At 30.3% G+C, this 17087-nt stretch overlaps 1 protein-coding gene across 1 annotated transcript in view; it reads left to right on the forward strand.

Moving 5' to 3' along the window:
• Window positions 1–15614, forward strand: part of LOC119689777 — a 58416-nt gene extending 42802 nt beyond the window's left edge. Inside the window, exons 2-4 of the mRNA XM_038104679.1 lie at window positions 15097–15269; window positions 15339–15490; window positions 15585–15614. Coding sequence (XP_037960607.1) covers window positions 15097–15269; window positions 15339–15353 — 188 coding nt within the window. The 3' untranslated portion in view covers window positions 15354–15490; window positions 15585–15614. The remainder of the gene's footprint in view (window positions 1–15096; window positions 15270–15338; window positions 15491–15584) is intronic.
• Window positions 15615–17087: the final 1473 nt, after the last annotated feature.

Raw genomic sequence — 17087 nt, forward strand, 5'->3', positions numbered from 1 at the left:
ATAATACATCCTTGTGAAGAAATACCTTAATTGGTCGTACTGCAGGGACTTCCAGCATTTTAAATGTGGGGACTTTTTGTTCGTAGGCATGTATGACTCAATTGAATTGTGCATGAATCGGGCATGCAAATAGTACGGTCCATTTGTATCAGAAGAAGATTTTTCCTGTAGATTCGATACCCAAAAAAACCCACTACAGTTAACGTTCATCAAGAGAAAATTCATAGGAAGAATGTAACTTTAGATTGTAGTTTATTTCAGATCGAGCTATAAATAATGATTAAATAATAGAAAATATATACGTCAGATATGATGAGTTGTTCAGGTGTTGTAGTTGTAATTTTCTTGAGTGATTTAATGAGAAATACTTCATTTTTTCGTCGATATATAGTTGTTTTATATAAATAAATTTTTTGCTTTATGTGATAGTTAATTTTGTTCTTTTAAATCTGCAACCTGTTCTTTGTTAGACATATCGATCTGTAGCAGAAGAGATTGCATTTGAGTTACTATAGCGTTTGAGAGAAAAATGTTTGTTTCAAGAAATACGTATTCGGATTTCGTGTCCTTAGCAAACTTCCTATGAATAAATAAGCATTTTTACTTTTGACTTTGTGTAGTTGTTAACTTAACATTCAATCTTCATCCTGTTGGACTAGAGGTCTTTAACTGCAAGAAAGATATGGTACAAAGATTGAGAGCTTTCTTCTTGATTATGTTAGTTATTCATAATAAACCTCCTGTGTTCGGTCGCCTCATCCCACTTTGGTCAAATATTTTGTTGTTATTTTTTTATTTGCATTTTTATTGATATTAATAGAAGTTAGACTTGAATCCTCTGAGTAATGAATGGAGAAGATTTCCACAAAATTGAGGAAACTTCATTCCAGTAATCAGGAGATAGATATGTGAATAGATAGGCTTGATATTAATTAAAACTTTTAATAAATTTTATCACAATTACTAGTGGTGAAATAGATCAGTGGAAGCAAAAATTTTGTATTTTTCATTAGTTTTTATTAAGTTTTAATTTATTGGATCCTTTATTTTATTTTATTTTATTTTTTGACTTACAATAATTTTTCAAATCTTAAAATTAATTTATTATTTATTTTCTGTTTTGAAATACAAAAAAAAGGTTTAATTACAATAATGATATAGATTTATAAGATGTATGGTGAAATAAATATACGATATATTTAAATTCGCTTTAGATTTCTGGGTGCCAGGACATACTTTCGTACGCGGAAACGAATACGAAAATAAACTAGCCAAGGGTGGAACAGCCATACCGATAATGGAGGAAATACATTGCAAGAAGTACAGTGTAGATTTTAATATCGCTTCTGCTAAGGTCAAGGATAGCATCAACTGTGATGTGTTTAGGATCAATGAATCTTTTTGACTGTCGCATGCCAGTTGGGCTCTCCAGTGTAAAAGTAGATGTTATTTGTGAAGCTCTTTGTTACGCCGTAGAAGGGCTCTGGACCAATGAAAGGAGTACATGCACCCTTTTTTGCCAAAGTCGAATAATTTTTTTTAAATCGTAGATCAGGATATCGGTATAGGCTTTTTGTATAGATTCTGTGTTAAAACCACTTTCCTTGTCGCATGGCGTGAAATAATGTCAGTAGTGTTAGTAGCTGAGCTTATAAGTGTATGTGAATGCCAATAGATTGGTGTTTCTACATAAATATCTATTTTTTAATAAATCCTTTTTACTTTCTCGAACAGGGTGCGAAGTATACAATATTTCTTTAAGTAAAGTTTTAACACAGAAAGTGAAAATTAACAATAATTTCAAAGGAAATGTGAATTAACAAATTTTTATTTATTTAAGTATCCTGCAGAATTTATTATTTATATCTGGATATGTAAGTCTGTTTGTGAAAACTTTTAAGGACATTGTCATCTTGAATAAATAAGAGAATGGCAAACAAGTTAACGCCAAGGTGTGCAAACTACAACTACAAAAGTAAACGTAAAGTTTTTAATTCCCTCGTTCGAAATGCAGAAGGATAAGACAAAGGACTTTTCCAGCTTTGCTTATAATTTTTTTGCAGTTTTCTTACATGATTTTGTGCTCATAGTCGTTGTTGGTTTTACTTCAGTTTTGTCTACTTTCAAACAATATCGACCTGATATATTACTTCGGATTAATGTGCACAGCGGTCGGGGTACGGGTGATGTGCGGTAGAGTACCTTGTTAACATTGTTTCGTTATTTGTTGATCTTTAGCTGAGTACACTTGTACACATGCAGGGAAGTAAGTTGAAGCAGAGGTGGTGCGGAGTCGGTGTAGAGTTGAAGTTTTGTAAATCATTTGAGACCCAAGTTAAACAGAACTGCCAAAGAATTTTTCACTCTGAGCAATTTTCTGCAAAGCTGAACGATATGCGGAAAACACATTCGTCCAAAGGGAATCGAATTTAAACAATAGCTGCTATAATGAAAAAGGAAAACTTACGAGAAATTGAAAAAATTGTTAACAATAGCGCTGCATTGCGACGAATTGATATTGTAAGGATACATGCAGGATGTCAAAATTTTCTTGCTACTTTTTTGCTCTTAGTGATTATAGTGTAAAGTGCTGTTAAAGTTTAGTTCAAATAGCAGCTATATAATTCAAAGTTAAGTACGAGACATTATTTGCTTAAAGAACTTTCAAACAATCCAACAAAAAAATTTAATTCGTAAAACTATCCCTTAAAAAAACAGAAAATAACTTCAAAGACTTTTTAAGACTTTAGTGAAATAAAATTAATTGAAAATGTTATAAGATTAGTGACATTTTTTCGTATCAATTTAATTAAGTAAAAAAACAACATTAAGTCTGGTTGAAACAAACTTAATGCATCAATTTTAAAATATTTACGAAAACTGGCAAACTTACCAACATCGCGTTATAGAATCTCAGAATGGTTACAGGCTCCTCGGGGAGGTATGCAGATCTGAGTTCTATTAATGCTCAGTTTGATGAAGTAATAAACAATAACCCAGTCATGACGTAGAGACGGGTTTTGAAGAAACCTCACAATTAATAGAGAGTAAAAGTCTTCAAGTGCACTGGCTCAAATAACTTTAACATAATCAACTATATATTTTTAACATTGTATAACCTCTTTATGAAATATACTAAGTTTCTATTAGTCATAATAGTCATCTGTGTGAAAAATTTGACGTTAAATTTCAACTTATATTCACAAAATATTTGTCTCGTGCGACTCGTGGAGTAACTGTAACTTGACTTTCTTAACATTACTTTCCTAGATTAAGTTCTACACATAAGAAAAAATAAATCATGCAACAAATAATGCCTCTACAAACAGAATAGTATTAAAATTTAACAATTAAAAATAAAAATATAATTAATTAATTCAATTATTCTAAAGCTGGTTTATGTTTTCGTACTAATATAAACACAACAAATAAATTTGTTAATGAAAGTTTCACAGCAAATTAACAAAACTCCAGAAAAATGTGCACACATAAAGTCAAGTACAGCATTGAGTCAGTTGGTTAAGAAGCTCTGACTCTGAGCTTCAAATTTGACAGGACACGAGTTCAACCCTTAGTACTTGCAGTCTCAAAAAAGAAAAATTATTTACGAAAACTTAAATACAAGAATTGTTTTCAAGACCACTGAAGATGGATATTTGGCAATACTCGAAACAGCTGTATGGTCAGCCAAAAATACAATGAATTAAAATAATATAAAAACAAATTTTTGTTGTTGTTCTTCACTACTGTTCGAAAAAACCCCTTTATTTTTAACACATGTTTTTGTTGTGTTGTATACAATATGAGATGTGAAAAATTGTAAACACTAAAAATTAATTAATTTAATTAAAAGAAAACAAAATAAATATTAGAAAGGCAATGGTAAGCAGTTATCTTTTATATAAATTCAAAGTTGCTGCTGCCGAACGGATTTATACCTGCAACGCAATGTTAATGATGTGATAGATTTCACATTGCAGTGGAAGTTAAAAATATTTCCTTTCATACAATCACCCACTGTTTAAAGTAGTTATAATCTCTTCATCTACTTGCGCCACACCCATGCTTTCTACCTTAACCTAGCCCACTAGGTATTAGGCCTCTTGTTCATAACTCTCTCTCCTATCTTTCCACTCATTACTGAAATGAAGGTTCCACATTGCTGTGGCCAACTTCTCCATTCATTTTTAAGAGGTGATTTTAGTGGCTTCAAGTCTTAACCTTTGAGTTTTGATGTTTTCCATGTACTGCGAATTTCATTGATTGACAGTTTGAACCTCAGTTACGACAACAGTGACTATTTTACTTAATCGAAACTATTGTATTAAACAGAGAGGTTTCGAACAATACTGAATTGCAACAACAAAAATTAACTTACAATTCGTTAAACTTGAGTTTCCAAATAAACCTGTAGTTTATAAGTTCATTCTAATTTAAAGCATGGCAAGTGCTTTAGTTAGTGTCACTTAAGAAAAAAAAACAAAAAATGTGGAAAAACACAATTAGTCATCGCTTTTAATTTGACAGGCACGAGTTCTAAGCCTGGCACTTGCAGTCCAAACAAATTATATACGGACTATAAACTAATTAAAAAGAAATTCGAATATTTCCTAAGATCACTGATGTTGAGTACTTGGCAATGCACAAAACAGCGTTGTGTGGTCACAGCCCAACTTCAAGAAATTAACTACATTTTTTGTTGCTGACTTTTCATTACTATTCGAACTCTTCTAACTTTTAAATAGTTTCGTTTCGTTGTAAGACGCGTCATTTTCGACAAAAAAAATTAATATTGAAACACAAAACTTTTTATTTATTTTTAATTAATTGAATTAAATTCGGAATTTGACTAACCATTCAGTGTACTGTTTGAAACCTCTCTAAAAAATCATTTAATATTTTAGTTCGTTTTTTTTATTATTATTATTATAAATTTTATTTAAACATTTTTGGGTTTTGAGTTTTAGATTTGAGATTTTTATTTCGGAACTGTAATTAGTTAGAAGCGATTAAAAAATTAATCTACTAAACACAGATGTCCAATATATCTCTGTTATCTTTAGTACCCTTACTTACTATGCTCAAAAAGCAATTGAAAATTTTATGCGACAAACAATAAAAAACTATGAACTCGAAAGCAATGAAAACTTATTTGATTTTTCTCACGAGCTCGACAAATTATACACATGAACCCCAACAAAAACATAAAACTCTTGTTAAACTAAAACAAAAAATAAAAAAATAAAAAAATAAAAAAATAAAAAAAATGCATTAAAAGGATATAACGAAAATTCCGAGCTCAAAAAAAACTTTTGAAAATGGCAACAAAGTACGGAAAATTGTGAAATTAAGTGTGTTAAGTTGAAGAACTGAAACAATGAAAATCTAGTAGGAAACCTTCAAAACGCAAGACTACATACAAAAAGGACGAAAAGGATATATACCAAGAACGCAAAAAACAAAAAACAAAAACAACAAAAAATTGATTCTAAAAAGAATGGTTGTATGGCAGGTTGTTGGCAGGAATAGACAACATCAGCAACAAAATGTTTTAAGTTGAAAACTTCTACCGCATATTCGACTGAATGCGCTTAAGGTTGCCGCTGTGATGAGTATTGCGTATTTGATGACATAAGTTTAAGACGAAATTTTTACTATTACGCCCCGAGGACTAAGTGCACAATCCTTGCCTTCATTGTTTTAGTTCTGCCGCCTTTTTTGGCGGCAGCTTCAGGTCTACGTATACTTCTGCTTTGTTTTCGGTTGTTGAGTTCTGTATTTTGCATTTGGCATTTGGTACCGAAGCATCAACCAAAATAAATGACGGCAATGTCATTTCACGAGACACTTACCTATGCTTAATATTATTACGATTATGATTATGGTTAGTATTGTTCAGTGCCTTGCCCCCGAACAGTTTTTTTCCTTTCCTTCTGTTGTTAACCGTTTATCGTCAAAAGGCTTCTTGATTTTCCTAAGTATTTATGTGAATTAGAGATACTTTTTCTAAGCATTTGCAATTTGGAATTTAGTGAAGTCTTTTGCAGTCGTTTAGTCCATTTCAGTGAGATTTTAAAAATCTTCAAACAATTTAGAGCAAAATCAAGAAATTTCTTTCTGTGAAATATAAATTTAAAATTAAACAAACATAAGAAAAGGAAACAAATTACAAATTAATTAAATGTACACATATAAACAGTTATGATATATACCTATATATATATATATATATATATGCATATATGTATACATATATTACTGATGGTCGCCACGAATGAGTCTTGAAAATACGAAGTGAACCGACCGACGAGTAAATAGAACGACTTGCTTTTTTTTTGTTATTAAAAGTTTAGACGTGAAATCGCCCAACAGTCGGTACTGCGGCCAGAAGAGTCCTATTGTACCAATTCCACTATTGATTACAGAAAGCCCCTTAAAGCTTTGTGAATTACCTTCAGAACTAAATCAAGAGTAGAGTTCTCAATCTGTTCTAGTTACAGAAATTCCTTATGAAACAAATTTCTTCTGTGCGTTATTAAAGCTGGACAGTCACAAAAGATATGCATAGTAGTTTCCTCATCTTCGAGGCATAGTCTGCATTTTGAATTAGCAAATAAGATCCTGCCACCATATTTTGAGAATTCTACATAAACACTTGTTAACAAACACTAGCATCTTTCCTTCTATATGTATGGAGTGTTTCGATGTTTTTTAGCCGAAAAATAACTAAAAATAATTAATTCAATTAATTCTACAGCTGGTTCATGATTTCATTCTAATGTAACACAGCAAGTTAATTTGTTACTCAAAGTGAGAACATGCAAGCAAAGTATGGCTTTGGGTCAGTTGGCTAATGAACATTGACTTTCAGCATCAAATTTGGCAGAGTTTCGCACCATTGGTAGTTTTACTCTCAAAACAATTATTCACTAAAAATTTTATATAAAAAAAATTTTCAAACGCAGGCCACCGATGATAGGTGTTTGGCAATACTCGAAATAGCTGAGCGATCACTCAAAAAAAAGTAATTAATCAAAAATAATAAAATTTTTGTTGTTTGAATTCAATACTGTCCGAAACTTCTCAATTAACACAACAGTTTCTATTAAGTAAAATAGTCACGGTCTTCATAACAATCCTTTCTCACAGCTAAATGATAGTACATAATTTAGTTAATTAATAGGATCGTGATTAATAAGTTAATGATCGTGATGATTATGTATACAGGAGAAAGTAATGCATAAAATTCGATCTTGGATTACTCGTATCAGTTTTTGCACAATATCATTATTTTCTGGCACAACAACTGATTTTAGACGACCTTCACGAATTTCAGTGTGGTCAGTGAACGAACTGTAGCCACGATTAAAATCATTGTAGCAGCGTTTCACAGTGGCAAAAAATGGAGCTTCATCGAATGGAGCCAAATGTGAACGCAAGTTGATCGATGCACTTTTGTCTTGATAATCCAAGTCGAAAGTCGTCGTGCGTACTAAATCATCGCACGAAAATTTTCTTGCTAATTTGTTTCTTCCTCTCATAAAAATAAAAGAGAACCAGAATAAAGAGGATTACTAAGATAATATACCAGGATTAAAACAATCCAAATCACTTATTGCTATCGATAACAATAAGACATACCAGGATTGTATGAACCTATTAAAAGAAAATCTTAGAACCATCACAGAAATTCTAACAGGGCACTGTAAAGTAAAACAACACCTTACAAGACTGGGTGTACTTACGGATGTAAACTGTAGATTCTGTGAAGACAATGAGGAGTCAGTAACACATGTGCTGTTAGAATACCCTGCGCTAATGCACATACGAAATAGGCTCCTGGGAATGTATATTCTTTCGAAAGAGGCAATAAGACTCTGTAAAGTGTGTTCTATACTACTTTTTGTTGACTCAAAAGAACTTAGAGTGCTACTCTAAGCCCAGAAGGGGGCACAAAAGACTCGACGGTCGCAGTGCCACAACATTTATTTTGTTGTCTTACTTTCATATAAATTTCAATATAAATTTTGATATATGAACTAAGTTAATCCAAAAAGTTTTATTAAATTTCAGAAAACGTTCTAAGCGCAACAAAGTGAAAAAAAATAAGTTAACGGCTTAAGCGAAATGATCAAACAGAAATTTCCTGAAACGAAAGTGAAACTGCTTTTCTTCATCAAACAAAAAAAAAAAAAATAAGGAGATAAAATTTTATAAGCAGACGAATTAGAAACTTTTTTGTCCTCTTTCCCATGTTCCCTTGCAAGTTCTAATGAAAAAGTTTTCCGCGCTTTTTAGCTTCAAATAATGAATTTATTTACAAACAAATAATTAAACGTACCAAAATATCTCATCTCGAATAGTACACAGAGTATATGGTATCTAGCCCAGCGTTGGAGAAGGCTAACAGTGCGACAGGATAATAGAATGAGGTGTGGTAATTATAGAGGAAATTGTCGTCTATAAAGTAATAGATACGCAAACAAATAAAGTTGGCAAAGTTGGTAAACTCGAATTAACCAAAAGCCAAAAAATACGAGCAAATCAAACCTGGAACCGATCTAGTCCTTGATTTTATTACGCTTGACTTGAATAACGCAAATTTAGCCTTCAGTAAGCAAAAAAATCTTTGCAAATAAAGAAGAATTCTATTTTTATTTATAAAATAAAAGAATTTTCAATATAAATCTGTTGAAGATAAAAACACACAAAATAAGCAAAATATTTTTACATATATATGTTAAAATAAAATAATTTATTATTTTGTTTGTTTTATAATTAATTTATTTTCTTTAATTAAAATGTAAAGAAATGTAAAGAAATGTTAAGAAATGTTAAGAAATGTAAAGTGGAACGCGTATACTCCTTCAGTTTATCTTATCAGATGCAAAGCTTCTCTAAATCAAGCCATGCCAAGGCAAGTCAAAGCAAAGCAGATGAAAGGAAGGCAGCACAAATCGCATTCTCTAATGTCGCAAGCGAGAGATATACTATGCCAGCCGGCGTGTTATTTAGTATTTATGTCAAGGAAATGTCACCAGCACAAACAGACAAACAGTTCCCTAAGCACTAAACAGTATAGCAGATGTACAGCAAGCAGTGCCACTGCCACAATCACCGACACCATCCCCATCACCACCACGACTACCACCACAATCACCATCACCAACGCCATTATCATCATTGTCAGCCATAGCAGCCATAGCAGCCTAACTATAGCCAAAATAGATACTACAGGCGTGCAGTGTTGGAGCAGAGTGTACCATTGCCTGCTGTATCCTGGTGACTATTATTGTGTTAAGTTACTGGGTATTTTTCAGCGTCGTCACTGGTGTCAGTTGTTGCTGCGCTCCTTCTTAATATTGGCGAAAGTAGACATTTATGCAAAGATAAAAATTTTAGTTAAGTCACGAACAGTTTTTGAAATGCTATGGAAATTATCTCAAGGACGTTTTTCGTATAAATTAAGTGTGGCGAGAGTAAGTTGGTACTAAATGGAACAGAGAAGTATACACAAATGCTCACATATATTTCGAAAAGTTTTATTTCATTTTAACTTTAAGACTTTAACTATGTTGCGTTTTATTTTGTTAAATGAAATGCAATTTAAAAACAACATTTTAATTCAAGTTTTAGTTACTGAATGCAAATGGTAAGTAATGTAAACTCTCTAAAATTGAGGGTCTGTATGGAAAAAGTATCAGTTCATTATATACATAATAATAATTAACTTATATTATGTTCACAAAAAATTTAGTAGTAGTAGGAAGTGCATAATTTGGTTATGTTATTTCTTTCTTATAGAGTATAATACATTTTACTTATAAACTATTTAACATTTAAAAATATTTGTAGAATTATTTTTTTATTTTATTTTATTTTATTTTATTTTTTTTATTTTATTTTTTTTTTAATTTCTTCTTTTATTTCATTTTCTTTTTTTATTAATTTATTTTTTAATTTAAGTTTCATATACCCAAATAGAACTTAAAAAAATAAAATATATGTATACCGTAATTTAGCCTTAAATATTACTCCCTCTCCCAACCACAAACCCCGCTTTACCACACCATAAAAAAAAATAAATTAATAAAACAAATAAGCTTAAGGCCTAGTAGCTATAGTTTCTGTAAATTTAAGTTAGATTTAATTTTTAATTATGTTATAACTTTCTTAATAAATAAATAAATAATTTAAGTTTTATTAACCAGATACATCAGAACTCACCAGACTTTACAACTAAACAAAGGTATTGTGACATCTACGTGTCTGAGCTACAGCATAATCAACTTGAAAATCGCCTTCGAACATCTCGAACATAAGAATAGTTGAAATAAGAAATGTGAATATTGTAAATAAGCACCTTACATAAAGTTACACTTCCTTCTGTACCTGCACAAACTCCCGCCTGACATCTCAGCCCCTAGCACCCTACCTGCGAAGGGTGGGATTGTCCACAATACCTAACCCTTTACCACGATGAGTGGCAATCTCATTCTTCCATCATCACTCTCTTAAACCACTGCTCTCGTGACTCTGGTCACAGTGTCTATCGCTGATACACCCGCGTTTACGCAATGACCCCGCCCCTTCACTAATACCCAATTTCACAATTTTACGCCTATGCTTTCTGACTTAGATGAACCTAGCTTGCTACCTATTAAGTCTATTTACCCTATTTTTACGCTCCCTTCTCTACTCATTGCTCATTGCTGTGGAAATCTTTTCCTTTCATTCCTAAGAGGTAGTTCAGTGGGTTTAAGTCTCACACGGTGGCTTTGCAAAATACACTTCCTTCTGAAGTGTAATCGAATTACATACTATATTAAACGTACTAGTATTGTCTTCGAAAGTACCTCCAACTTTTATAGCTTACAAAAAACTATCAATGTTATCTATATCAGGGCTCTCCCAAAGCATGGCCCACAAATTACGCAAATTTTCTTTTGGTACGAGTATATTATATATATTCAGATTTATCAACACATATCCAGTTTTGTATCTAAAACAATTGTTCGAATTAAAAAATCGTGGATAATCTTTGGATTATGGATTAATGTGAGATTTCTAACTGCTGTTTTCATATACATCCTTCAATACCTCATGAAGTTTAGTATTTGGTGGATAATAGCATTAGATGGTCAATAGCATTTGATGAATTTATTGCTATAGCGTGAAATATTTACTTTAAAATTACACTTCAAGGTAGTTTGCCCATTTTTGAGTATGGATTATATATTACACAAGTTTTATTTTGTTGTCATTGTATTAGATGATTTTCAAGATCTAAAAATGATTCGTATTTTATATTTCTGTAGATTCCTGAGCACTGTATCACCCTGATACCCTGTCAAGTATCCGGCAAAGCCGTACATAGCATAATCTTATCGCACAAAGTATGCGATTTATAAGCTACGTGCAACTTGTGTTAAAATGGCTTAACGCTTACACGTGTATGTGGAGACAATGGCAACTTTTCTTTTAGTTTCCAGTTCGTCCTTTAATATTAGATAAAGAAATGATCATAGATGAAGCGCACTGTCTCAAATTTCTGAATTTAAAAAATATATTTTTAACACAATTTTTTGACTGTGACCGATTTATACGTGGAATTGAAACTGATTTTTTAAAGCTCGTGATGATAATCTGTATGTTAATGATTTCATCCATCACCTCATTTTATTTTGTCTTGTTATGGAATGCTTTTCAAAAAATATTTATCTCTGTTTTATTTAATATTGAACGCGTGATTAAGTGCACTCAACATAAATTATTTTTTTAATATAATAACCAAATATGGTACATGCATGCTTTACTATAGCACTTTTATTGTCTAGACAGTGAGTGTAGGAATATAAGCAAAACTTGTTAAAACATTAATTGAATAGTTTTTAATATAATATTGAACACAAAGAGTAAGAATGCTAAGGAACATTAAGCATAGGCGCCTGGTTAAATAAGCAAAGTTTGTTGATTTTGAATTTATGAAAATGTTTGCTAACACCATTGAAAGAATATAGTTGGAAAGATGTACAAAAAGTATTGTAGCTACTTCGATTTTCATACCATTATTCCCTGAATTTATACTTGTTTGATTAAAAAGATTTGAAAGGTCATTCTATAATTGCAATAGAACAATATCTTTCCATTGCTAAAATTTTAAACCTCGTTTATTGTTTCTACTGATTGAATGAGGTACAGAAGATATAGAACAGTGCAAGACTTTTTATTCATAACAATTTTGTTATTCAAATAATCGGACTATACATACGTAGTAAATATCTTTTTTATCAATTTTTTTTTTTGCATAAATGTATTATTATTTAAAACTAAAAACCCATTTCGAACCAAATTTTCTTTTACTTTTTGCAGCCTCTATATTTTTACTAAATCAATACATAAAATTATATGAGTTCTATGCTGCACAATTACATCTATAAACAAATTCAATTGGATAATATAATAGTATTTACAATAAAGTTCGCGGTTCAAAAAAGTACAATTTTCTAAAAACGAGTTCCAAAGTATCATATGGAAAAAAAGGTGCCAATTTTGATTGGCAACCGTGTTTAAACATAATACACATTTGCTTTCGAACTCAAATCTTGCCAGAAGTTGGCCAATGTAGACGCTTAGTAAATCACAGGCTAAAGTCTTAACCACGCTTAAATTCAATTTGTTTCTGTTCTGTCTGATCACAAAATATTTGGAACACTATTAAAGCTCTGCCCAGAAGTTGGCCAATGTAGTCGTTTGGTAAGTCAAACGGTACATTTTTAACCACGCCTTAAATTCATTTTATTTTTGTTATTATCTGAAACACAAAATATTTGGAACACTATTAAAGCTCTGCCCCTGTTACTCTGGTAACTATTTAATAGATTATCAATAAAGAAAAATTTAATTCTTTTAATTAATTAATTTTTTAATATTAATAGAAAGAAACTCCCAGCTTAAGAGCCTGACAAAATCTACAACTTTAGAAATTTGAGTAGGCGCCTTAATTTTTTCCTCTTAAGTTCCAGACACCTTTTGAACAACACTATATTTCAACAATAATTAACAGGTACCGGTACACTCAGAAAAATAATTTAATTGATTTAAACAGATTTTAACTAAATCTCTGGTCAAAGTATTCTTGCAACATGCTGGTTTAACATGTGGTATATGTATGTTGGTTTTTATATCGTCTTTACCCAATGAGCAAAACTTTTTCATGATCAAGCCAAATGATCAGGCCAATTTAACTAGTCTATGGTTAGAGCACATTTATCTGAATATAGAATTAAAAGCAACATAAGCCTTAAAAGAGCCTTCAAATGGTTTCATTTGAACCTACAAAAGGTTCTGTGTGGTATCACTGTGGCTCCGTCGATTTGAGCCTTTTGGTGAAGTGGTTCGACTGCAATCATAACCTCAACTAAGTACCTAATTATTTTATATATGATAAAGCAAATCACTAACATTTTTTGGTAAGAGAAAGTATTGCATATTTTTATTTTTTTTGTGGACTGAATGATGGAATAATTGCACGAAGTTCAACAAAGCAAATAAAATTTTAAATTTTCACAATTCAAACATTCAAGTTCCGAGTGTTGGAATACCGCATGCGGTGCTGCTCGCCAATGTAAATATCCTGGCCAATGGACAAAACTATTATAATTTATTTTTTGAACTTCTACTGTTAGCTGTGCAAATGCCATTTCACAGCCATGTAAATGCTAAAGCAAAAATTTTAAGGACGTCGTTATGTGGTGGCGCTCGTAGCGTTTCAACTTTTCTGCTCGCAATGTCACTTTTGTAGTCCTTTCACGCTATTTTAATTTTTGTTTTTCGTGCGTCCTATGAACTTTAATAAAAAAAATAGCAATTTTGGTACGTATACCCGCTGTTATTACTTTTTTATTTTAATTTCGTTTTATTTCGTTTTATGAGCGTTTTTATTTGCGGTTTTAAATAATATGACAATAAAATTGTCATTTTGGTCAGCGCAGCAGGCGGTTGATGCTGCTGATTGTTTACTTTTTTCTTGGTTTGCGGCTATTATTATGAAGGATTTTAGTTATTATTGATATATATATATAAACTGAATACTAATATTAGTATCAACTGCGTTGTGACCACACAACAGCTGTCATTAAACAATTTTAGCCACATTCATGGAATAAATGATTTCAAACATTTCAATTCAACATTCAAGAATTCATAAAATGTTTAATATGTTTTTTCTGAAGTTCTGTATCCTTCATACAAATAATTTTATTACGAATATATCATTTATTAATTTTTATTAACTATTTATTCACTAAAATTTACTTATTTGGGTAGTTTTTCCTTGAATAAATAAATTTCTAAATATAGCAAGAAAATTATTCGACATCATTTCCCGATTGTAGTAAGAATAAGATTAAAATTCTTAGAAAATCAGACTACCATCTTACTATCAGACTACTTGAAATTTTTTGATTTTTCATACCCAAAATCTACGTTGTAATTTCTGGGTACTAGCTTCAACTAATCTTCTAGTATAAAGTACAAATTCAATCGTAAAATTTCTGAAATAAAATTCGACATACAGTTCTGGCACTGGCTTTCTGTCCATACATCTCAAGTCTTCAAATAATAAATTTTAAGAACGCTATGGTAGGTCAATCTATATTGTGTGGAAGGCTGGTAAACTTCAAGGCATTTCTAAATAATGTATATTTAATAATAGAAATAATTTTTATAAGAATTAAATGCAGATATAGTAGCGCTACTTGCAGGTTAGTACACAATAATGTGTTTCTTATTTTCTAGCGAAGTATCTCTACAGCGTTGCTTAGATATTTCCTCTTAATTAATGCGTTAGACGTGGTCCTGGAAATTTTTGATGTATTATTATATTTTTGCGACTAATGTCTACAAAAAAAATTCTTATTCATTTGTGATTTATTTCTGTAAGTAAGAAGACAAATGTCTACAATTCAGTTATTATATATTTTTAGTATAAAAAAAAAGTTTATATTAAATGATATTTTTTTTATACTTTTATATAAGTTGTTACAAGTATCTAGTTGCGTAAATTATGCTTTTATATGCATGTATGGTTCGCAGAGTTGGCTATTTTGACATTAAAGGTGTTTATCGTAGAGCCAATCACAAAGATATTTAAGAGCATATATCGGCCAATAGAATTTATTTGGATGGTGATGGAAAGAGTGGAGCAACGCGTTGAGACCGTCGAACGCCTTGAGCGCGAAGCTGAAGAATATTACAACCAAATAAGCGTAAGTTTAGTTAATAATTATTTTATTCTTTGATTGAGACTTTTTAAAAACAATTTTTTTCGATTTAAGTTACTCACACAATAATAAAAAGGAACCTTTCCATTATGCATATATACCTTAGTTATATATGCTTAAACCCAAGTTTACACTAAACATCGAATTTCATACAAATGCATGGGACTTTCTGAGACTCTTCTGTATTCCATATTGGAGAATGACAAGTAAAAAATCAAATTAAAAATTAATATAAATATGGATAAAAATATATATTATATATTTGATTAAAAGAGTCTATACACCATCACATCATTTCAGATATAGAACAACACAAAGGCTCTTTTAGTTGAAAATCAATATGAATTAATGGATATTATTGTAGAAAAAAAATGTGGATATGTGGATATGTGGGTAGGTCCATTCGTAGCATTAGTAGAATCAAAATAAAATCTTCCATTGCAGGGCTTCTAAAGTATAAATAATTGGAGATTAGATACTATATATTTAATTAAATTATTTGTTTTGTGAAGATGATACACTTCAACTTTGACATACATTTCTTGATGGACTAAATTAGTAATATTAAAGTTTTTATTGGCTCTAATCAAATATATTTCGGACTTGAATTGATATTCTTTAAATGGAAAACTATTTACTTCTTGTGGGCAAACATAATTCGGATTTGATGAACTTTTTTTTGAATTAAATAAATTAAGAATGGAAAACTATTTACTTCATACAATCGAATATCTTCCATATTTAATGAAACTTTCTTTTATTGGGACAAATTAGCAAAAGAAAATTCTTTACTTTTTAGTACAAAATACATTTTGGATTTAATGAACAGTTTTTGTTTAATTAAATAAATTAAGAATGGAAAATTATTTTCTTTGTCATATATGTTTCAGATTTGATGTAAATTTCTTTTATTGGGACAAATTAGCAACAGAAAATTCTTGACTTTTCGATTCAAAATACATTTTGAATTTGATGAAAATATTTTTTAATTAAATAAATTAAGAATAGAAAACTATTTACTTTTTGCAATCATATATATTCTAGATTTAATGTAAATTTCTTTTATTGGGACAAATTAGCAAAAGAAAATTCTTTACTTTTTAGTACAAAATACATTTTGGATTTGATGAAATTTTTTTTTAATTAAATAAATTAAGAATAGAAAACTATTTACTTCGTGCAATCGAATATATTCCAGATTTATTGTAAGTTTTTTTTTATTGGGACAAATTAGCAAGAGAAAATTCTTGACTTTTTGGTTCGAAATATATTTTGGATTTGATGAAAATATTTTTTAATTAAATAAATTAAGAATGGAAAATTATTTTCTTTATGCAATCATATATGTTTCAGATTTGATGTAAATTTCTTTTATTGGGACAAATTAGCAAGAGAAAATTCTTGACTTTTTGATTCAAAATACATTTTGGATTTGATGAAAATATTTTTTAATTAAATAAATTAAGAATAGAAAACTTTTTACTTCGTGCAATCATATATATTCCAGATTTGATGTAAATTTCTTTTATTGGGACAAATTTGCAACAGAAAATTCTTGACTTTTTGGTTCAAAACACATTTTGGATTTGATGAATATTTTTTAAATTGGACAAATTGAAAAAGGAAAATTATTAACTTTTTGAATTCAAATATATAGTGGATATAATATACATTAAGACCGAAAAGTTTTCGGAAATTCTCATTTAAAATTCGCGCGCTGTATATTTTTCGATATTTTAAGTTTATGTAGTTTGGCAGCACTGTCCTTAATTACTATGCCAAAAATGAGCGCGATCTGTCAGA

This window comes from Teleopsis dalmanni, chromosome X, assembly GCF_002237135.1.
Source record: "Teleopsis dalmanni isolate 2A chromosome X, ASM223713v2, whole genome shotgun sequence".
NCBI lineage: Eukaryota > Metazoa > Arthropoda > Insecta > Diptera > Diopsidae > Teleopsis > Teleopsis dalmanni.